Here is a 23,901-nt window from a genome sequence, read left to right on the forward strand (position 1 = left end):
ACCTTGGAGTTATATTGATTAGATTTCTATCACCATTGTTGTTCTAATACTTCATACAGAAAATGTTAAGCCAGTAAACTTAACACATAAATAAAAGAATCTGTTTTCCTGTCACTCTTTTCAGAGTAAATGTTACTTTCTGATAAGAAAAAATGCAGATAGCCAGTTGCTTTGAGAAGCTCATTAATAGGGACAAAGCTGATTTATTTATTTATTTATTTATTTATTTATTTATTTATTTATTTGATCTCAGAGAAAGGTTAGAAATATTGTATCAAATGATAAAAAGTTATCCAAATGATTACTGAGCCACTTGAAGCCCTATCTTCTCCTTAATACTGTACAGTAGCTGTCAGTTATATTTAGAATAAAGTTTCTATTCCAGTTTTCATAGCAAAGCAATATTACAGCAAATGTGCTACTTTTAAAAATTCTACAGATCTGTTCACTTTAATCGGTCCTTTCAAAAAAATACAGATTTCTCAATTAGATGTTTAAATATATTTGAAATTGGAACAACAGAAGCCAGCCTGAAGTACAATTTAAAAAATTAAATGTCTGCTTTGAATGCATTTTTTACTACACAAACCCACAAGATCAAATAATATCACTATAAGCATATTTTTGGCACACTCATAAAAATAATCACATAATGCATACCCAGATGCTTAATGGTAAACTATGCTTTTGAACACTCTGAACAAGGGCTGTGATTCCAAATAGCAGATATGTTCAGCTCCAGCAGCTGCAGTCATTGCTGCCTGAGATATCTGCCAGAGGTTACCATCCTTCTGCTGCTCCTCAGCTGCCTGGTCTAATGAGCTCTCAGCTGACTCACAGACTAACTCACAGACTAACTCACCAGCTACTACACCAGCTGAGGAGAGAGAGAAACTCCACGCAGCTCTCCAACATCTGGCAGGGAAACAGACCAGGCCACTGGTACAAGGAGTAAAAACCTCTGGCAGCCAAGGCTAGTTCTGTCTAGATGGGAAATCAGAGCCCAAAGATAAAGCTCAGTCAGCTGGAATATGCCTACCTCATATTAGTGCAAACCTATGCTCTATGGCTTGCAGTGACTTAAAAGGATAAGCAAACCTTGTAACAGTAAAGTGCAGCAAAGAGGTCTATGTAGAAAATTACATAATTCTTTAAGTCGATGAGTTCCAGATTAATAAAACATGCTGACCAAGCCAGATTGTGACCCTTGTCGTGCAGGGAAAGTCCTTCCTTTCAGGAATTTCACACTCATACTTTTTTGGGGTTGATTTCTTTCTGGCCATTTCTTGTTTTAATGGCCTTTTTGGGGCCACTGATCAGTGGGTTGGTGTTCTTGGTTTGCGGTTTCAGGGCTCCACTCTGACCACTGCGTCCCGAATTCTGGCTCTTACTGCGCGCAGTTCGCCGCTTCTGTTCTTGCAGTCTCTGTTCCCACCGCTGTAGAAACACAGAAGACAAAGAGGATGAGTTAGGGAAGGACATAATCACAAATAATTACATCCTAATCAAAGCTATCCAGAACCACTGATGCTAGTGCTACCTTTAACAGCCTCATGCTCTATATTGCAAGGCCATTGATGTCAGCATGTAATGGCTATCTGCAGGGAGTGTGTTCTAGGTTAGAGGGACACCAGTTGATGGAAATGACAATTGCCCATCTCATGTGCATGCTGCCCGTGAGTGCCCTCTCAGAAATAGAGGGGAGCTGGCATCATGCCATCAAAAAGTCAGGACCAGCACATTGGAGCTCCTTCTTAAGGCCCTTCCTTGCTGTCCTGCTGGATGTGCTACTTGACTTTTCCTCAGAAAAGTCTACAGGAATCAAACCATCCATTCACAATATGCATTTATGCACACAGTCACAAGGGGAGCTAGCATTTACTTTCTGCTTCTGCTTTTCCCTGGGAGGCAGGAACAAGCTTATGCTATGGAAAGGCAATAGCAATGATCACAGTGAAACCACAGTGTTGAGAGTTGCAATAGCATGGTTTGAATAACGCACCTGCAGCTTTGTTCAGCAGCATCCCCAAGAAATTTTGAAAAGCACTGATAACAGCTGTCAGATTTTCATATCCAATAATGCAGTTGTTACAAAATAGGTTTTTACAGTTAAGTTTGACTGGTCAACTCTCCAAAACATGGAGGGATCCATAAAACAGCAACAGAGGCTGCAGACTTTCACCTCTAGGAACAGAAATACCTACTTTAAGGAAAACAAGGTAGGCAGTAGAACCCAGAAAGGATCTCACCTCTCCCCTCTATTATCTTTCCCTTCTGCAATTGCTAAAGGCAGCAGATTTACCCAGTGATCAGAGCAAGAGAAATGTTCTCCAGCTTGCCTATTCAATATCTCTGCACTGACTTTGTTGCAGCTCAGACTCTTGTCCTGGCTACAGAAAAAGACCAGCAATGTTGTGGTTATGTTAACAATAGTCTTCTGTGGTTGACAGACAGCTCAAAACATCCATTGTAAGTGGTAACTCTACACAAAATGTGGATGCAAATTTTCAGAGATGAATGATGAGCATTAAAATTAAGCCACTGTGATACCTAGATTCATACCGGCTCTGTGTGGTCAGAGTTATTTTATTCATGTTTATAAAACCAAAACCATCAGCAGACATTTAGTTGTATCCCACTCAAGTATGTTTAAATGAGGATTTAGTTTCTGAAACTATTAATATGAGAGGAAATTACATGTGCTTTGAAGGACATTTTTTTTGGCAGTCATGCATCTATTTGACAATCTGAAAACTAATGCCCAAACATGATTCAAGACACAATTAGAAATGACAAAACAGTGTGAGGAGGTGACTAAAACACTATGTGTGCCAGCAACAGGCCATTAAGTTGACAGCTAAAGGATTTCAGGAATCCAAGTCATATGTCAATATTCTTCTAAATCCCACATGGCATCCTCTGCAACTGCCATGTATTTATTTTTTAAAGATTTAAAGCATGTTTTCTTTTCCACACATAGGTTTCAGATGAGTAAGGGAAGAGGGTAGGAGAGAAGCATTGAATGCAATTTCCTGAAAGAAGCTGGTTTGTAATCTAAAAGCTTTTTCTTATGGATTCCTACATTTCTTTTCCTCCTCTCTATCAACTGCCAATCAACTCACAATTAAAACACACATGTATGTCCTTAAACATACATGTATGTCCTTAATGCTCTGAAAACCTTTCTGAATTCCAAAAATAATTTTCTTCCATGTTTAAAACTGGGAGGAAGAATCAGACCTTCTCTCAATGCATCCTTCCTTTACATTAAAAAGAGGAGTTTAAAAGCAGAGAGTGATATCAAGTGCTATCCTGAAGCCACAAAAAGCAGGGGCATCTGCTGTGCCTGCCACCCATGTCTCTATACTAAAGACTTTTCCTCCCAGTGTTTCCTGAATCCAGAGAGACAATGCTCAATCCCTTGGGTGGGTCTTAGTAGGGAGTACTTGGTGAGAAGTCTGTGTCTCCACCCTGTAATCTTTAATGCAGCAAAAAAACATTAATCCAGTGCAGAGGATTTTAACTTCCTTTCTCAACTAATGTGGGCTATGTACTCATCTGCATATCACCTTCACTTTCATATCTTCACTCCTTGTGGTAGCAGGGAAATGAAAGAAATTCCTAGAGACATCACTGTAAGAAACCAGAGTTCATACAAAGATCCTCCCACAGGATAAAATTAAAGAGAAATAAAATTTTAGAGACACTAAACCACAAAATTAAAGTATTCAAATTTTCACTTATACTTGGGTAACTATGAGGGCTGAAAATGTTCAAGTGAAAATAATGACATCCAGTGGAGTTACAGATATCTGAAAGTCATCAAAGTTAATCTGAATAATACTGAAGTGAAACAAAGATGTTTAACTTTTTATCAAGAACCTCAGCATTCTTTGCTTTTTGTATTTACCTTAAATCTTCTGTTTAGTTGGTCCTTCCATTTTTCAACTAGACACCCATCAAGAAGCATCAACCTGAAATTAAGAAATACACACAAATTATAGGTGTTTCTAATTATAATTCCTGAGATGTCATTCCAGATGATTTGATACAGATTGGGGTTGAAATGCACCCACAGGTACTGGTACTGACAGGTTTTATGGATAGGATGATGGGATACCGTATGTTTCTCTGTGTGTTTGTGTGAAGAGTAGATTCAACTGATGCATTTTACTTCTGACTTTAAAAAAGAAGCTGTTTCACACGCACCAGCTAATACAGCATAGCTGAAAAACAGTAATATAATTATATGATCACTTACAATTGCATCCCTTTCTACCTATAAATACATGAGGACGGCAGTATGTGTTTCCTACATCTAACTCTTTAATGAGTCCTTTAAGGTGAATTTGGAAGATGTATGATTAGTGATACTTGCCATACTTGCCTACCAGTGAAATCTGGCTAGCTCCTGCATGAAAACACTAAGTCTAGTTGTTATGAAATGAACAAACCAAAAATGTGACTATTAAATATATATGCCTTAAACAGCTCCTAAAGCAACTTATTCTAAAGCAGTCTTATGTCACACCTTCCACATTCCAGCCCAGTGAGAACTTCTGGGGTTTTTTTAGTTGGTTGGTTGGTTGGTTGGTTGGTTGGTTGGTTGGTTGAGATACCAGGCCTCAACATGCCCTAATATAAATTCCACTAAAATTCTGGTTGTATTTAGACACCAGTGCTGGCTGGAAACATCAAGACATAGTTAAAAATGCATACAACATCACACAGCCACACCTTGTGGCTGGTGAAAGTTAAATAGTGTAGCAGGACCTGACCTCCAGGTTCTATGAACAGCATCACTGCTCTTGGCAGCTCAAACACAGAACAAAACGCTGCCTCTTGTAGTCATTAGCCTCTGTGCACCCAGTTTGACCACACATAAAAGGCCCAACGTGAGTGCAAACCTTGGAGAATCAACCAATCAGAATCAACCAATATGCTGTAAATTTCTTTCCAAAGATAAATTAGACGACTAACGTAACAGGATTGATGCCAAGGCCATACTGCCATGGATGAAACCACAACATGGGGTACATCTGGTACAGCTTTGTTCAGGTCAAATTATCCAGCGAGGCTCTAACCCAAACAATAGGCAATAGGTATTTTGCCATTGACTACAGAGGAGGTACAGCTTCCACTCATTCTGCCTCTGTCATTTTAAAAAACTGCTGTAACTCAAAACCTTCTGTTTTCCTGCCACTGAGTTCAACAGGAAGCACATATAATAGTTTATGTTTCTTTTTCAAATCCACTTTAGTACACTATATGAAATTAAAAACCTCAATGACCTTTAAAAACCATCACAGGACATTTAGTGAATCACGTGTTTTTTCCATAATAATGGAGATGCTGATTGTGATCTCTGACTTATGAAATCTCCCTTTCCTAACAGCCTCCAGAGGATCCTCTGCAACCCAGAACTCCTCCACCGCCATTCTGGTCATAGTCCTTCTACATGAGTCAGAGCTTGTGTCCCTAAAATCACTAACACAAAGACAGGGCTCTACATTAATATTTGTGAAATACTTCCAGATTGTGTCTGCTAGCTCACAAGACAAAAACAAGACAAAGTAGTAAGATATCAGGTGGCAAATTTTAGAGACACCTAAAAAATGCTCCCAAAATATCAACATAAAGCTCATTAAAAATATGGGCATGGACCACCACATCCCACATGTGGATGTTCCGTGGTCCTTACAAGTGTGTGTGGCCAATTAGCAGTAACATCACAGTATGCAAAACCAGCCTGCACATTTTACAGAGAGCCTTGCCTCCCAACTACAACACACAGGCCTACACAAAACCCATAACACCACAACCTGCTCTTCTGGCATCTACTGGTGTGCTTGGGGTGCTAATGTGGATGGGATGTCCCCTTCTGCCTCAAGGAACCAGGGAGAAAAGGGATCTGTGATTCATCACTCCTTCCCATCCAAGCCAGCATGCTGGATTTCCTTCCATGCCTGGGGCTAGGCTGACTGCCAGATGAAAGGTCTGGTAAAGTTAGTTTTGTTTTGTTTTTAATTTTAATCATACAGCAGGACTGGCAAGCTGCTCTGAGAGTATTTACTTTTCATCTGCCATCCGGGAGCTGGAGCTCCAATGGCTGCAGCTTTGGCTGGTCCCGGTACGGCTGTGAGATCAGAAACATCTCATTGATGGCACTGGTCCAAAGTATGGACAGGCCAGTGGAGAAGGCCTGGCCCTGACTCCAGCAGCTCTGCTGACAGAGGATGTGTACCACCTTCTGCCCACTCCCCTGGTAAGGAAGAACGATGCCTTCCATGTGGTCCTGCCAACACAGACCATCATCTACAGCCACCACTGGGCTTGTTGCACACTAAACTGCTCATCCCCATGGAAAGTGGTCCTGGAAAAACACTTCCAAGCTGGAGGTGACTGAACTGCTGCATGATGCTTTATCAGTATGCTGTCAGCACCTAATGCCACCAGATTTTATATTCTTTGTGTGAGTCAAATTTTGTAAACACATCATGGCACAGAGCTGAGGCTGATGAAATGGAGAAAGTCAGCTGTGAAGGTAATGGAAACATGTACATGTATGTATGAGTTATTCTAAAACAAGCCCGTGATGAGGAAGAGAGATTTACTGGTACTCCTTCCCATCCCTCACAGCCAGCTCTAACACCTTTCTGCAACACATCACGGCTCACCTTGAGCGCCACTCATAGCACATGATGAGAACATCCTGCTTTGGTTGAAGAGGTGGGCACTGGCAGGAGGAATTTGTAAGAAGAGGCACTTGGGACAGAGGAATTGGCGTTGAAGACTTGAGTATGTCTTTGACTTCAACCACAGTGGTTATCTCATTGCAGTTCCCTCTTTCTACGCTTTTTACTTTAGCGTGAATGACTGCAAATAGAAAAACAGAGGAGTGAGAACAATAAACAGTCTTGGAAATTTAAGCATCTCAAAATTAAATAAAATAGATTGCATTGGAAGCTGTTGTTTTTGTTGTGAAACTAGAACTACTTCTGCCTGTGTGGGCATGAACAGTGGCTTAGAATAACAGAGGCCTGATCTCAATTTGGTTTTCAGTAGGACTGTTGACAACTGTAAAATTAAACATGTGCTTAAATCTTTGCCAGATCAGGCCAACCGATCTTGCCTGGAATCACACACACAAACAGCTCCTTCAACTCAGACTTGAAGAACCCTTTGCATAAATCTAAGCCATTCTCCAGACACATCTGCCTATTTCCAATTAAGTAATGAATAATTTACCTCACAGACAGTTGTCTTTCCAATAACAAAATCACTTCCTGTAGATTGTAACCACGAAATATAGTCTTTTCTATAATATAAGAAACAAGGGAAGGCTAGAAACAATAGTCAAAAAACTAAGAGGCTTAGGATTTCCATTATTTACTTGAGCAATACCTTTTTTCATCTTTTGCCTTTGGATTCTCTACCAATAGTGAGATCCTTATATAAACGAGACACTGAAAAAGGCTGTTCTGAGTGTGAATGCACAATCATTTGTATTTTTACCTTTCATTGAGGAAAACTGCATGTCTGCACAGAAGCAAGAAGGTGAAGCACTGTAGATTGCTCTGAAATGATCCCTGGGCTAGCTTTGTACCTACAAAACTCTGGCATCACCTACCACTCCAGCATTTCATCTCTTCTCTCTTGTGAGAAATACCAGATTTAATAAATTAAGTATGATTTTTACATAAAGGATTTTGTCTCTAGGAAACGTCAAAACAGAAAGTGTTCTACTGTCCAAAAATTCCTCAGTGAAAGAAGGGTGAGAAGTGTATAGACCACAGGGTGATCAGTCTGCCCCTGCCAGGTTCAAAAGCCTCGACATAAACCTCATAACATTTGGAATAAACTTCATTCAAGGAAAACTGGAGACCAGCACTGTTAATGCAGTCTGGGGTTTATGTGCTACCTTTATCAGGACACAAAACGTGAGGAATTTCAGTTTCAGAGACTCACAATCCATTTTCAAGCCTGTTTGGTACAACTGAAAGTACAATTTGGCTGTATGTCTTATTTTAAAGGTTTTCAGAAAAAAAAAGGATTGATTTTCAAAAAAAAAGATTGATTTTCAACTCATTAAATCTTGTCCCTCAATTCACTTTCCATATAAATATTCTATCTCACAGGGTGCTGAATAAAAACTTACATCTCAAAAACAAAATCTTGATTTCACAAATTCAATGGAATTAAATTTTGGACTCTGACATACAGGTTCTACTCAAGGAATACTCCTACTGAAACCAGTGGAATCAGAATTTACACAGCTAACAACTGTATTTCATTTCTGAACAGACATTTGATATCACTACTTTTCATATGTTTCAGGAAACTACAGAAAATCATTGTTCCACCTAAACATATCTGTATGTTGTACTGACACAGATCAAAGAATTATATAAAAAGAGTAAGTCATGTAAATGCACCAAAATGCTATAATGAACAAAAATTGTACAAGTACCTAAGCAGAGGTTCAGCTTGATTATTCACACCAAACATGCTAACAAAGTAGCAAATAGCTACAAACTTGCTTTAATTTGATATCAAACAAATAGGAGCGAAACTATATTATAAACCTCCTGCAGAAGAACTAGATAAATGACTGGGAAAAAACCTGCCATTGAGAAAATACCCACAAAGTGCAAAATGAAGCAATACTGCATAAAAAATTCATAGTTAATAGGGGCTTTGTATTGACACTAGGTTTAATTTGGCATTTATCTAATCTTAATTAAAGTTCTTCCTGACTCACACCATCAGAAAGCTGAAGCAGGGGGAAGCCAAGGGGAAAGAGGGTAATTTTTGTTACCAATAGGTCACCCAACTATGAAACTATCAGCTATCTCCGTGGCTGGATGGTGCAAATTGTCACTGAATTCAGTTAATCTCTGACAATTCTGCACCAGCCAGAACTCAGGCTAATAAGTTAAAGCATATACAAATTTCTAAAAACTTTTTACTTTGCTGCAGCTGGTTCACATTTACGAGTTTTATTTGAGTAGAAAACCCCTGTTTATTCTACCTGCGGGATGAGAACAGGAGCTGGCCAAGTCATCACACTCACATTAGGCATAACTGCTTTTACTATTTACTAGAGTGACCTTTGCAGCAGGAACCACCCCTTCTGTGGAGCAGAAGGGTGCACATTACTGACATTTTACTGCATTTGTCAGAAACACACCATCATCTGTGCCATTACTACTACTGCAAGCACATGGTGTGTGCTACAGCTGGATTTTGGAAGAGGACAGCTAGGTATTCCCTGGCAAACACCCACTTGGAAAGGCTGTGTTGGAGCAGTCTTCCCATGCCATACTTGCTGGATGGTGCCTCGTGTGGGTTCAGCACCCACACAGAGCTGCCTAACTTTCAGGGACACAAGGAAGATGTGGGGCAGGCAAAGTGAAGCATTTCCCCATGCACTTACTGTAGCTGTAGTTCTTGGCCAAGTAGGTTGACAGCGTAGGCTTTGTCTTTTTGCACCTGCACCGCTCTTCAAAGGAAGAGAAGGGAGAAAGGTTGAGGGGTTTCAGAGGGACCCTGTCTCCAGGGAGGTGGAGGCGGGGGATCGTCCTAGGCTCACCCTGGCCACGGCTCCTGCAGTCAGGCTCCAGAGGTCTGTCCGGCACCATAAAGCCCTGTGTGAAGTCCGTCCACTTCACATCTGCAAACAGAGCCGCGTCAGGGAGTGAACACTGTCGGTAGAGGCTCCAGGACTGGAGCGTGGGGGTCCCGCAGCCCCCCCGTCCCAGCCCGGGGCGTCCCGCTGGGGTGGAGGAAGTCCTCCCTCCCACCCCTCGCTGCTTGCCCCCAGGGTTCTCACCCTCCGGCACGTCGGTGACGATGGCCTCGGGGGAGATGCAGACGCCGCGGTCGTAGACGGGGAGGTCGTCGCAAGCCAGGCTCTCGGGCCAGCTGTGGTTGTAGCGGCGCATGATGGGCTCGCAGCCGTCGCGGGCGCGCTGGCAGACGGAGCGGCACGGCTTGATGGGGTCGTAGAGGAACTCCAGGGTGCAGATGGGGGCGTACATGGCGCAGAGGAAGAAGGACAGGACCGGGCTGCAGCCGGTGGCCACCAGCTCCTCGTACTGTTCGATAGCGAGGACGGCGTTTTCCTGGGTGCTGTGGTGGAGGTGGTTGGGCATGCGGGTGATATTCCAGGGCATGGAGCGGCACATGGGGATGCGCACCGCCTCGCACGGCGCGCCCTGCGCCCGCGGGCTCACCCGCAGCCACAGGGACACCGCCACCAAGGCGCGCAGCATCCTCTTCCTCCTGCTTCTTCTCCTTGTCCGCCGCCGCCCGCCGCCGCCCCGCGGGTCCCGGCGGCCGAAGGGCGCGGAGCGGCACTGCCTCCCGGAGCCCGGCTGCAGTCAAGTCGCGGGAGCCGCCGCGCCGACAGCCATGGACATCGCGGGACCGCATTTATACCAGTGGCACGAGTGACGTGGGGCCGATCGCGCTCCCTTGGCAGCCCCGCTCCTCCGGGGGGTGGGGGGTGTGCGTGTATGTGTGCGTTTTGCTGTGCAGGCACGGTGACATCACCTCCACCCCGTTTAATCCCCCGGCGACATCACTGCGTCTCTCGGCCGCCGCTCCAGCTCCGTTTCAGTTTTCATCTGTGTCATAAATTCCTTCAGGTGGAAGGGGGGCGAGGGGGAGGGAAGGAAACCCAAACCACACGGTTCTGCCGCGGGGCTCTGCGCTCCGGCGCGGGGAGAGGGAAGGCGACGGTAGGAACCGCGGCTTCTTCCCGCGGGGCTGAGCTTTACACGCCGCGTTTTCTCAAGGAACAAGAAACTTTTTGCGGGCTTGAGGGAGTTCCGGCGGCTGTTCCCGACGCCTCCAGGGGGTTGCAGAATTCCCTCCATGAGCTCGGCACGGACGGGGAAAGGCGTGAAGCGCACGGGCGGACAGACGGGGTGGTGGCTATGGCCCGGTTTGCTCAGGACAGGGGAAGCGGCGGCGGCCGGGCCGAGACGGGAGCGGGCGGCGGGGCCGCTGTGGGGCTGCTGTGCGAACAGTCACTCCGCCGCTGTTCCCCACCAATCGCATCTGCACACGAGCGGAATAAGGGGTTTCAGACTTTTTCCCAACCTGTTTTTTTATTTTCCTTTCCTTGGTGTTCCACGGCCACGCGCCCCTGGTGCAGAGGAGCCAAAGGGCTCCCTCACCGCTCACAGCCCACCTGTGTTCCCCCTTGCACGGAAAGACCTCCGGGCCCGTTCTTCCTTGTGGGAAATGCCGCTCCCCAGTCTTTGAGGGACCCGCTGAGATAAGAAGATTAACCCAGTGCCAGGTTATCCCTTGACCTGAGAGAGCCGCAGCGTGGCTCTGAGGTACCTGCCCCGGCCAGGTACCGTGGTGCCACGGATGTTGCCCCCGGCAGATGCAGCAGAGCTGCAGGGACGCTGCACCTGTGGGGCACGGGCCTCCCCTTCCCTTAGTGGGTGAGGAAAGCACATCCAGGAAACAACAGCTGATACACCTAAGAGGGCAGTGGGAGATGAAGGAATGCATGTGGCGAAAGAATGCTTGGTGACACCGTCTGTCCGTGGGGAGGCACTGAAATGCCCCCCTCGAGGGCAACATTACAGCCGTTTGCCCCAGCAGGTCACTCCTGTTCGCGTATCCCCTCCCTCCCCAAGCTCACGCAGAGTGCCCAGCGCTTGGAGCTCGCAGCCGCCTCTCTGGGCAGCCCTGGCGGAGCAGTGGGCACGGCCAGGGCGCCCAGACCCTGCCGGCTCAGGGGAACGAGGCCTGAGAGGGCGAGGGTCCCTGTCGCCTGTCACCGCGCTGCCTCGTGCCCCGCCGGCGTCCGGGCGCTGTGGCGGGCGCCTCTCGCCTCTGAGGTGATGCGGGTTTGGAGGCGGGCCGCCCCCGCCCCCCGGCACAGCCTGCCCGCCCGCCTGCGCGCCGTGTGCGGGGCGGCCGTGCGCCGAGGCAGCGCGGCGCGGAGCGGAGCGGAGCATGGGGCGGCCGGCGGCCGGGCAGCAGCTGCGCCCGGGGCCGGGGCCGCCGCTGCGGCTGCTCCTGCTGCTGGGCGTCCTCCTGCTACGCGGCGGAGCGGCGGCGGCGACGGGGGCCGAGCCGTGCCAGGCGCCGCGGCAGTGGGAAGGGCGCACCGTGTTCTACGAGCACGGCTCGGGCCGCAACACGCGGGCCGCCGTCTCCTACGACGGCCCCAACCAGCGCCTCCGCATCCTGGAGGAGAGGAAGGCACTCATCCCCTGCAAGAAGTAGGTGGCGGCGAGACCTGCGGCGGGGCCGGGCCGGGCCGGGCCGGGCCGGGCGGGGCGGTGAGGGTCGGCAGGGAGCCCGGAGGCGCCTCCCGGGGGGTGTGCGGTGATGCCAAGCCGGGAAGGGGGGGTCTCCCTCGGCCCCGCCGTGCCGGCGGCTCCTCCCCTGCGTGAGTCGGGGCCGGCGGGGGCGAGGCACAGCTGGCGCTAGGAAACCTGTCACCAACGTGGCTTGGATCCGTGTAGATATATGTGTATATATTTGTATATATATCTCCGTGTAGATGTATGTATATATATATAGAGAGAGAGAGATTTATGATCAACGGTGTCAGCTTTTTACCTTCAGAAATACTCTCCCCCTCCCAGCTGTTTCGCTACTCAAATGGAATTTGAAACGAATCCAAAAATGTGTGGTATAATGGGTATCATGAGGTATAATGAATAGGTTATACTCAAACATGTGAGTAACATTATGGGGTAAGGGAGGAAGTTCTGGCTCAATAATTTGCTAACAAGTTTGAGTTACAAGTTCTCTAGGCCTTCTTGGTTCTTGTCAGTGCTTGGTCCTAAGCGCCAGGGTGTCAGGATGCATCCATTACCTGTGGTACAGTGTATTCATTCCCATTGCTCAACCCTGCAGGACCTTCCTGTTCTTCGTTTATACAGGATGTATCTGTTAAGCCCATAACTAATCCCCAAAAAATCCCTGTGTCATTGTCTGTTTCTTGATTTGCTGAAAAACAAACGTAGAAAAAAGCTGACTAAAGAAGAGCCTCTTTTTCCTTCCTCAGCCTGCCAAGCTCAGGGTGGAAGAATTGATGGGCCTAGAGAGGCCTTCCTGAGTGAGACATTTCTGGCTGCTGAGTGTCAGTCACTTTCAGACAACATGTCAAAACATTCCTGCCAGTGTGAGAGTAGCAGGTCTGTCCATACCTCTGCTCTCCCACCTATGAATTGTTCAAATAATAGTGCATTCATCCTGGGGATGTTTGAGGCAAGGTAATGACCAGCCTACAAATGCTGTGTCATCCACACTAATGGTCTCTCCTGTTAAAAGATCAATATTCCTTTTTCCTGCTGTTTTTTTTTTCCCTGACAATCAATTTCATACCAACATCGCACAGTAATTGTTTTAATCTTTCCAAAACATGTGCTCTTCTGTGATCCTTTTCTCTCCAAATCCCCTGACACTTGTAGAACTGTTTTGTGTGTTTCATTTTCAGGCTTAACTGTCCCTCATTGTCAGCTTTTTTCATTACTGTTTTTGCATAGGAGCCACGTGAAGAATGTTCAAAGCAACATAGAGGTATTTGCTGGTGGTCTGCTGACATACAGCATGGAGTCTGACACTGGCCATGGGGTGCTCATGTTGCCTTATTCTGCAAGTCCTAGGTTAACTTTAACATTTGACAAGCATAAAATTGTGCCACAAAGCCTGATGCAAGTTTTTTCTAGATTCTGAGTTGTACTACACTTCAAGCTTATGTTTACTTTATTTGAAAACTTTATTTTAAGATTGAATAATTACTCTTCAGTTTAGACTGTGGGCCAGATTTTGTCTTTTTCCAAGATCTTATATTTTTACATTTTTGATAAATACCTGCTGTGGATGCAGTTTTGTCTGGGTTTGTAGCAATAGAAAGAGGCAGAGTGCACACAGGTGTGCTTGTTGATTTCTCCTATATTAGATTTTTGTTGTAGACAAATTTCTGACCTCAGAGGTCTTTAATTTTTCTGCCATCCAAAGTTGGAGAAGGGCTGATTTTGTTATATGGGCAGTAGTGTCTGCTCAGGGCATGACCCAAGCTTCCATTTAAGTCAACAGAAAGTCTCCCATTGGTTTCAGTATGTGTCAGATCAGGTCTAGAATTGTGATCACAACTTCATTTCAGTGTGGACACAGTGACTTGGTAACCAAAGTTTTCAAAAGTTAGAGGCAAAGGGATTTATCCTGTCTTCTGAAAAATAACCTCTCCTCCCCCCTGTTTTGACATTGACAAGAAAGGGGTAATTATGCCGAGGCAGTGAGTACAAAATCAACAAGAAAATCAACAAGAAAAATAGTGCTGCCCTGGTCTGTAAGGAAATTTCAGTCTAAATTTTCACATTTTGCTCCTATCAGATGTAACTTATGTACAGCGATCAGGGTTGGCCAACAACCACATTTTTCTACAGAGCATTTTCTGAAGCTTGCAAATGTGGACCTTAATCAGACACAGCCCTGTTTGAGTTATTGGCTGAGGTTAATCAAGGACACAAAGATTTGCCTGTGTGGAATGGCTTGCAGGCTCATAACCGCAGGAAAACATGAAACTTTCAGGTTTTATTGTAGATCTATGTTTCAAATTCATGTGTTCTGCCATGTGGCATTTTCATACCTACATCCGCCCAGTAAAACATACCTACCTCAACTCCAGACCAGTAGCCATAAGGTAAACACCCAGCTGCTGCTTCATTAACATCACTTCTTTGTCCATCAGTTGTTTTGAGATCACCTGAGATGGAGTGACCACATTGGTAAAGGCTGCCCATTCCCCATTGTCCAGCTGCACTGTGTCACCTGCCACCTGGGCACACACCTCGCTTGCCAGACAGCCAACAGAGCCAGCTCATTAGGGAAGTCACAGCTGTGGTTTCAGAAAACCAGCTTGTTGGGTGGGTGTTTCTCTAGGTCACACAATTGGCTCCTGCACTCTGGCTCAGAGTGTAAAAACCACCAGCAGTGATCCTAGGCTGAGATTTTTCAAGGAGAACCTATTCCAGTTGGATTCATTTCTGGGCTTTCTTTTTCACTTTTACAGACCCAGCCTTAGCTACACTCTGCTTCTTTTGTTTTCTCCAGCATGCCTTGCCCTGCTGCTTATTGGCCCTTCAGGATCAAATTTTTTGAGATGGACAGAGTGGGCAGAGACAATCTTAAAAGTTTCGTGTGGTGCTCAGCTGATACTGATAGCAGAAGAGAAAAGAAAACAAACATTGAGTATGTTGTGCTGTTTCCTGTTTGGACTAGGTCATTCCTGGTATAATGTGAAAGGGGAGCACTTGAAGCAGCTCCTTAGACCTCTTGAGGCAAAGCTGAGTTCCTGCTGTTAAACACAGAATGTTTTTTTTAGTCCTTTGTGGCCTACTATATGAAGTTACTTCCTCTTGTGCTCTCTGGATGTTGAACCTTCCTCACTCTTGTTCAACCATCTGTTGGCCTTTATCCCAGGACACTTACAAAATAGGTAGCAGTCACCAGCATGGTTTTCAAATGGAGCAGGACCTTCTTTTTACCAGCAGGTAACTTCAAATGCTGTAGGTTTGAGTATGTCATCTCTGCAAACTGGTGCGAAATCCTGGCACAAAGAAGTCCAGACAAAAAATCCTACTGACTGCACTGTGGCCAGAACTTCATGTCGTCCATCACCTTTGATTTTCTTGGAGAAATAGAGCAAGGGTTGTGCTCTTCAGCACTACTGAAGCCACTCAACAGGTGTTAGTGCTCAGTTATGAAGAAAGAAAAACATGAAGTGAGGAGCAGAGCAGAAATAGTACAGGTGGTGTTTGAGAGCTGGAGTGTGGCATACTTGCCATATGCTGTGTTCACAGAGTTTCACACTTATCTTCCATACTGTTTTCCATGGAGTGATTTTCAGGGAAGGCCCAATAACATATTGTCTTATGAGAAATGTGATGGTGGCAAGAAAAAAATGTCCATGTGGTCAAGAAAGTGAGTAGGAGGAAGAAAATGCTTTTTTGTTTTTTCTTCTATGCATGTATTTTAACAGTAACCTCCTTGGCCTATTGTACAGTACTCAGCACATTGAGATGCCTGTATATTTGCAACTGTCAGGGTTGGTGTCTTAAAAACTGTAACTGCATAGCAGAAGAACAATCAGGAGGGACCCTATCAGTGTTAATTTATAAACCAGAAGTACATGTTGTTAACAATTCCTTTAGTTCTATCATATTTGCAAAAGATAGGCACAGTTAAGGGGATGATAAACTCCTCACCTGGCCACACAAACTGCTGGGGTGATAGAGGAGTGACAAAGCTATGTTTAGAGAAGTAAGTCTCTTATTCTGGCAGGCTCTTTGCCTGTGTGTGTCAATCCCTGTCCTTGACTGAGGAGAGGCAGCATAAGGTCAGGTGCAAATATAACAACATTCATCTGGAGAAGAGGTGATGACTTTTCCAAATAAACAGAGTGTGGGCACACGTGTCTGACTTAACTACTTTTTAGTTGTTTTAGGATGTGTGATTGTAAAGGAAAAAACAGCGGTGTCTGACCTATTAAAATCGTATAATCCATCCGTTCTGTGGTCGTTGTGGTGACTCAATAGGCTAAGTATTGAGCTACGCTGAGCAACTGCAAATTTGTTTCCCAGACTTGGTTTTGGGAGTGGTTTCTGCAGTTTAATGTTTTGGGGAATAAAAGACTGTCACGGGTAAAATTTTCAGAATTGGCCAAGTTGCCCAGGAACCCAAGTTCCATTTTTTATAGATTATGTAGAAAGTGCAGACTTGTGAGAACCTTAATTTGCAGTGAAACAGAAATGAATTTTCAGCAGTTTCTCTAAAAGTAACCTGAGTTCTTGGGACCTAAAATTCTTCATAAGCTGCTGTGTATATAACTCGCTTCTGAGAAAAAGAACTGAAGGAAGGTGCTTAGACCTCCTGTATTTATTTGCTCCTGTAGGTGTCAGGTGTTTTTTCAAGTGTCTGCTGCTGCTAGTGACTGTGAGTTTGGAAAGGTGACTTTGGAAAGCTGTTGTGCTGGATGCACACTGACTGTCAGATGCCAGGCAATACCCTGAAGCAAGCCTCAGTTGTTCTAATGAGAATTATGTGGTGAGGTATGGAGGGCTGGCTGTAAAAGCCTTAACTCTTGCTTTTCCATCAAAGCCAATAATAAACAAGTCAGTTTACTGAGTCCCTCAGTGATGCTCCCTGCCAAGGCAGCTGGTTCCTTGGAGAAGAGCACTGTACAAGGAGTGAACTGTGATCTGTTATGGCTGCAAGGGGGAGCATCTCGCATCTCGTCTCACTCCAGCTGTTCATTCTGTTTGTTTCTGCCCCCAGGCAGCAGCAGTCATTCCCTTTTCCAAGTTCTTGGTCTTGTTGGAAGTCGGCTAGGCTATACAGCTCAGGAAGGCACTGGATTTAATTGCTGTTGTTGTTACAGGTGGGTTGGCTGGGGAGCTGAAAACACTGCTCGGGGGAGGCAGTTGAAATTCTTCAGCCGTTGAACTGCATCAGTAACAAACAAGTGGACTCTGTTTGAGGAAGTTGGGAACTGTTAGCTTAGCAAAGCTTTTTCTGTCTTGTGTGCTATGCTTCCTTGGACAACAACATCATTATTAGTTAAAAAAAAAAACATAAAAAAACACCTGAGTATGAATAAAGCAAATCCATTGCTTTGAAATGGCTGTTCTTTTTAGTGTAGTGTTCTTGAAACCATTGTTTATGCTAAGTGCTCTGGAGCCATTTCATACAATACCAAAACACAGTACATATCCAAACTGAACAGAGTAAACTGCCTCTTAAATTCAAAATAGCGGAATCCACAAAACCTTTTAAAGCTAGAGAAAAAATGTAGATAAAATGTCCAGTAACCTCAAATTGATAATTTGCTAGCGCACTGGTTGGTGTACTTAAAAACCACTGTCAGACACTCACTGGGGTCATTACTACCACATGAGATCTAGATATTGTTTCCTGGATGTTGTTAAGAAACAGAGGTTCTCATTAAAAGTTTTGTTTTTCTAAAAGATGTTAAACGGTAGTCACTAACACAATGTTGTACTTGATACTAGTGGATTGGCTTAAGCATTTTATCCATCTAAACCCTTTACATTTAGGGAATTACTTCTTTCTTCCCTCTTATAATCTCTTGCTTGTCTATTTGAAATTTTTGAAATAATGTGTTTTTGCATTGAAACTTATGGCTCATTTTGTACTGTTGGACATTATAGCAAAACCTTAAGGCAAGACAAGGACTGCACTGAAAATACAATATGCCTATATATCTATCATTTGGACCAATGTTTTCAGAAGATAAATCACTGTAAATTTGATTTATGGGGAGTTTGTTTGTTTGTTTGTTTGTTTTCTTTTTTGGTAGAGATTTAAAGTGGACGTGAATAGAAAGAGATTCAGTGTTCTGTGGTCACAGAACTGATGGTGACATGACTGTAAAGCTAAACAGACACAATGAAAGACATCTTTATATTCATGATCTTAATTTGGACTCCATTTAGCTTCAGGCCTGACGCAATTCAGATGTCACAACTGAAAACATCACACCTATTCTCACAGGACCAAAGGCCATTCATGTGAAAAAGTATCTCCTCTGAAGGTTGAACCAGAATTTTCTAATATAGGGCTTCTGTGAGGTAAAAAAAATATTTTCTTTTCCAGATACAGATCTGATTTGTATTGTATATCAACAGGCTTATCCATTTATTATCTTCATGGGACAGGTTTTTAACTGGATGACATTTTCCCAGAAGTGAAGTCAGTGAAATGTACCTTATTAAGCCTTTTTTGGTATGCCAAGTCATTGGTTGATTCAAAATTGAAAGGTATGGTTCAGGTATCCTTCTGTGCTCTCTATTTTGCTATAAACTGACTGGTGGCTAACCTTGGCATGGCATAATAAATAATACTGAGCTATTCAGACTTGAGGCCATCCAGCTGTGAATCTGTGTAGCTGCAGCAGCAACAATCCAACTCCTGAACATCATCTTTATCAGCTTCATCCCTGTCTTCAGATGACTTTCATTTTGGCCTTACCCATAGATTTGCAAGGAATCGCATGCTTAGCAACTTGAGGAGTTCTCTCTCATGAGGTATTTTTACCTGTTGCTCTTCTTTACTCAAAGGGGAAATTATTTTCTCCTCCGGAGTGTTTTCAAGGCATGGTACAGTGTCTGATGTGCTGGGGAGGGGATGATGTCTGGGTAAAACAGGGCCACTTTGTGCAATATTTTGGCTCTTCTAGAATAAGGAGCATTATGCCCAGCGTGGCATTGCATAACGTGAAGGTACCAGTGGCCAGTGAAACTTCTCCTCAGCACTGCCAAGCAGCCCTGCTTCTTTCAGTTGTTTTTGTTCACTGCCTCACTTCCATGGCCCCAGGGGAGAGATATGTATGTTGACTTGAGATCTGAGATTCCACAGGGAAATTTTGTGTTGTCCTGAGGCTCCAGAGGATGCTTCCTTGACTGTATCATGGTCACTCTCTCATACCTGAGTGTCATGGGTCAGGGACAGGATTTTCTGCCAAGAATTTTTTCCCATTTGTGAAAGTGTTGAAGGTTCAACATGAGAGACACTCTTTGTTTTAAGTAGTGTATTAATTTCTGGAGCTGGTCCCTCTTATACATTCATACTCAGGAGTAAATTGGGGGTTTCCAACAGCAGCCTAAATGTCCTTGTCCAAAACCAATTTATGGTTTTCTTACTACAGGTGGTAGTAAGAAAGAAGGAATGATTTGTTTTCATGTGAACTCACACTTTTTTTTTCATCTTTCATTAATAAAGATCCCTGGCTAACATTTATTTGAGAATCAGTTCAGTCATTGTTTTGAGTATTATGTGCAGACATTTGGATTTGTGTCCCACTCAATTATTAAAAGATGCTTCCCATGTATCACAAAAAATCAGAAAGGTACGGTAACTTCTGCAGTTCTTGTTTTTGCTGTGAGAATTTTACTAGCAACATTTCCTACAGTCAATAGGGTTGTTCCCATAGCTTAGCAATGACCATATTTATGCTTTTACAGATTTGTGTTTATGTGTTTTCATAATTTTAAAAATTTCTGGCATCAGAACGTGAATTTGGCAGGCATTTTCTTCTTGTACAGTGCTCACACTGTAGTTACTACAATTTTTCAGTCTTTGGCTACTAAGAGTTCATATGTCTGGGGAGCTACTTTGCTATTCATTTCATGAAAGCTTATTTTATCCCTTTCATTCCTTATGAAATTTACCCTTCCATTCTGGCATCATCCAGACTATGTTTTGTGGGCTTAATCCAGCCCAGAGGGAACTTCCATCCAGCCTTCTGCCTTTCCCCACTGAATAGCTCCTTGTTGGTTTAATGATTGTCTGAAATTTGGATCCCTCTGAATTTCTGCCCTTCTGTCCATGTGGGAGGAACAGAAGAGACTGGATGCATAGGTTGGAAATCACCTCAATCAACCCTGTGGCTGTGGGTCAGTGGTATACACTGCCATACTGAAGGAGTGATTGAAAATTCATGGTAACGTATGCAGATGCCACACTGCATGTGTATAGCTTATTTCTTCGGCATATGAGGGTCAGCAATCTTGGGATTATTCATTTCTTCTCTGAAAAAAAATAACATGTAAGATTCCAGCAGTTAAGAAGATGTAGATTGTCAAATATCATCGAGAGATACCAAATAATGTTGATTTTGGAGCTCTGTCTGCATTTTTTTAAATTTCTGTTTTATTTTGTAACTAAAAAAGGAACATGTTTCAAAGCTTAATAGAAATACATGTAGGACTGTATAACTGTCTGATTCAACCCAACTGTCCCCAAAGAGTGATGTAAGACTGATAACAGCACATCGTATTTATGGAGTTCTAAAAGAGTAGTAAAAATCTCAATTGCTGCCTTCTTTCAGATATCAGAAGACTGAAACTTTCTTTGCTCTAGCTTAACTTTCTTTGCTCTAGCTTCTCCCAAAATCATAAACAAAAGCAATCTCTTCATTGCTGCTCAAATTATTTTTTAATATGAAACATCTAAGAAGTGGCTTGTCCTCAAGTTCATTAAACTCATTTGCCCTTCTCAAATGGAAAGTGATATTGTCTACATACTAGTTATCTTATTTTCTATATGTATTATTTTTCCTGAGGATGGTTCATAATGGAATGTGATGATATGATAGATAGCAAACAATGCAGAAGACCAATATTACCACATGTATTGCAACATCTCTTTTTAAGGTTACTTACTTCTTCACTTAATTTAAAAAATAACATTGTAATAACACTCTGCATATTTACCTTTTGGTCAGTTGAATAGTTCACAAGTAAATCATTCCAAAAATGGCTTCACTGACCCTTAATGATTGACTTCTAGTTGCAGTAATGTGCTCTTCAGAATCTGTTCCTTTATAGCTGTTGCCAAATATTATTTCATACTTCAGACTGTATGTTCAAAACACACGGTCAACTGCCTTAGCAGGAAAAGTTTTTTGATGTCTGTAACTAATTTTTCAAGTTGTCTGTTTGGAACAAACCATTTTCTAATGTACATTTTTCTTAAGGCTTTAATGGAGTAACATGAAAAGGGCTCCAAATACCTCCAAATAATGTAATCCTTACCAGAAAGATAAAGAACAAAAACTTCTGTCTTCATTCTGGTCTGTTCTTATTTGGAGGTTGGGACCAACTGCAATAAAAAATTTTAAAAAAAGATAGCAAGGAAGATAAACCACTAATAAGACTTTCCACTGAGGTTTTGGTCTCTGATGTTACCCATCCCTTACTCTGTCAGTTCTGGTGCTTTCACACTTAGCAAGCCTTAATTTGTTGTCCTTCTGCCAGTTATTTGTGGGAATTCACAGCTGCTATTTCATCTGAAAATGAGATGGCTCAGTAGATACTGGAGCTTCTGAAAATGTGTCTTGCTTGCCATTTATTCTGGTGAAACCAAACACAGGAAAGCTGATATGAGACCTGTATGGCTGCTAAACAGCTGGAAATTTCTTCTTAAGTAGTCTGTCTGCATGGAGACCTACTGTTTGTATGGATACCTGTCTTTTCAGAAATTAATGTTTCTCAGGGGGAATGGCCAGATTTTCCCCAGAATTTTCCAAGGGCAGTTTTGTGCATGGCAGTGCTAAAGGTTTTTAAACACTCATAGAGACCAGTGTCCACCCAGTGAACACAATGAAGAAAGATTTCATTTTTCATTCTTTCAGTATCTCCTAATACTATTTTCAACTGTGGTTTTATCATATTTAGATACTTTTCCTGCCAGGAAACTTAGGATTCTGCCATACTTGTAGGCAGCCAGCACTGGAAAGTTTACTCATGCTGTGCAGTTATGGTAATTCTCAGAGGATACTTACTTGTAGAGCAGAATTCTGTACAGATTGAGGAATTCTTAGTGGAATTAGTTTCCAAAATAATGTATCACTATTTTATTAGATCCAGATTTGTTAACTTACATCTTCTGTACAAGAAAGTAATTTCTTTTTCTTATTTGTGAGAGTACCTGGGGACTTTGAGTAATCTGGTCTAGTGGAAGATGTCCTTGCCCATGGCAGGGGGCTGGAACTAGATGATCTTTAAGGTCTCCTCCACTCCAAAGCATTCTGTGATTCTGTGATTATCTGGACACTTCCTTGTATCATTTTAAGTACCTGTGCTTACAAAACCACACAGGATTTACAAAGCCAGACTGGTTTGTTATCCTGTCTCTTCCAGAGAATAGAGGAATGCACAAACTCAGATAACATGTTGATGAAGTGTGAGGTATTTCCCGTGGTTTTTTTATAGATGAAAAAAAAGAATTAGGGGGAGTGAGAGGAGATAAGGGTATGAGATCGGAGACACCCTATTGCATTAAGTTTATCCCCTTGCTATTGAAGAGGGAAAATGTGAGAGACCACCTAATTGCTTCAACACAGCAGAAGATAAAAAAGTTCCTAATTTTTTTAACTTCTGCTCTGCCTATCTCTAAACCAAATGTAAGTATGAAGATATTGAGTCTCAATACATTTATGTGTATTCTTTGTTTATTGACATACACATTTTTTGTTAGTTTCACTGAGTGTTAAGAGTAGGTGACTTCACAAGGTATATACCTCATAGCCAGGTTATTCTAAGTTCCTAAATTCCTAAAGTAAGTCATCTAGTCCTCTGAAGAAGAAAACAATTGGTCACTACAGATGTTCAGAGTACCCAGTCTGTCACTTAAGTTGTGCTAGCATAGTCAAGCCAAGTCAAAGTGGCATACAGTCAGATGATATTCCAGGCACTGCCTCAAAAATGTAGGTACCACAGCTGCTTAGCTGGAGCCAGGTAGAGGGATCCATGGTGGGTCAAGTGGGACCCATGTCTTGTTGTGTTTTGGAAGTCTTAACACGTCTGAAACACAGTTTGGTTCTTTGGATTTCCTTCCTCTGAAAGAATGGAAGAAAATCAGCCTTATAAGCTTGATTCATGCCCCCAAATATGGGAATGCACTTCCAGGCTGCAAAACTCCATAGATGATTTTTGTAGATAGTTTTTGAGGTTTTTTTAATGTCCCTTAAAATATGAAAAGCAAAAGAACATATCATCATTACAATATGTATATGATGTTTACCAGGATCTTAGTACAGTATATGAACAAGCATCAAGCATAAGCAATGAAGTCAGCTCAAATCATTAGCCCAAGCTGTCTGTAGTGAAGTAGCACATGTAGAAATCAAGTTTTAATCATAGCAGCCTCCAGGTACAATGCCCTTGAGATACACCTGCAGTGCAGAGCACTGGGGCAGGCAGTAACAACATGAGGCTTGGCTGGTGCAGAAGATTTTTCCATTCTCTCTTCCCCTGGTTGCTTCAGTAGCACCTCCCTCCCTCAGAAACCACTTTCCTATTCCCTGGATGAGTCCAACTACATGGTTAATGCAATGCAGGA

At 43.3% G+C, this 23,901-nt stretch overlaps 2 protein-coding genes across 2 annotated transcripts in view; one reads left to right on the plus strand and one right to left on the minus strand.

Annotated features, from left to right (window-relative positions):
• Positions 1-331: 331 nt before the first annotated feature.
• On the minus strand, positions 332-11,790 carry SFRP4 (secreted frizzled related protein 4). The gene is made up of 6 exons (XM_064704904.1): positions 9,833-11,790; positions 9,593-9,673; positions 9,437-9,502; positions 6,678-6,876; positions 3,911-3,974; positions 332-1,437 (listed from the first exon to the last, which is right to left on the minus strand). Exons 1-6 carry the CDS (start codon positions 10,272-10,274, stop codon positions 1,249-1,251), a joined length of 1,041 nt encoding a protein of 346 aa, XP_064560974.1. The 5' UTR covers positions 10,275-11,790; the 3' UTR covers positions 332-1,248.
• Positions 11,791-11,918: 128 nt separating this feature from the next.
• Positions 11,919-23,901, plus strand: part of EPDR1 (ependymin related 1) — a 29,971-nt gene continuing 17,988 nt past the window's right edge. The window contains exon 1 of the mRNA XM_064704905.1: positions 11,919-12,248. Within this exon, the coding sequence (XP_064560975.1) occupies positions 11,980-12,248 (269 nt within the window). The 5' untranslated portion in view covers positions 11,919-11,979. The remainder of the gene's footprint in view (positions 12,249-23,901) is intronic.

The sequence above is a fragment of the Zonotrichia leucophrys genome, chromosome 2 (assembly GCF_028769735.1).
Source record: "Zonotrichia leucophrys gambelii isolate GWCS_2022_RI chromosome 2, RI_Zleu_2.0, whole genome shotgun sequence".
In the NCBI taxonomy this organism is placed as follows: Eukaryota; Metazoa; Chordata; class Aves; order Passeriformes; family Passerellidae; genus Zonotrichia; species Zonotrichia leucophrys.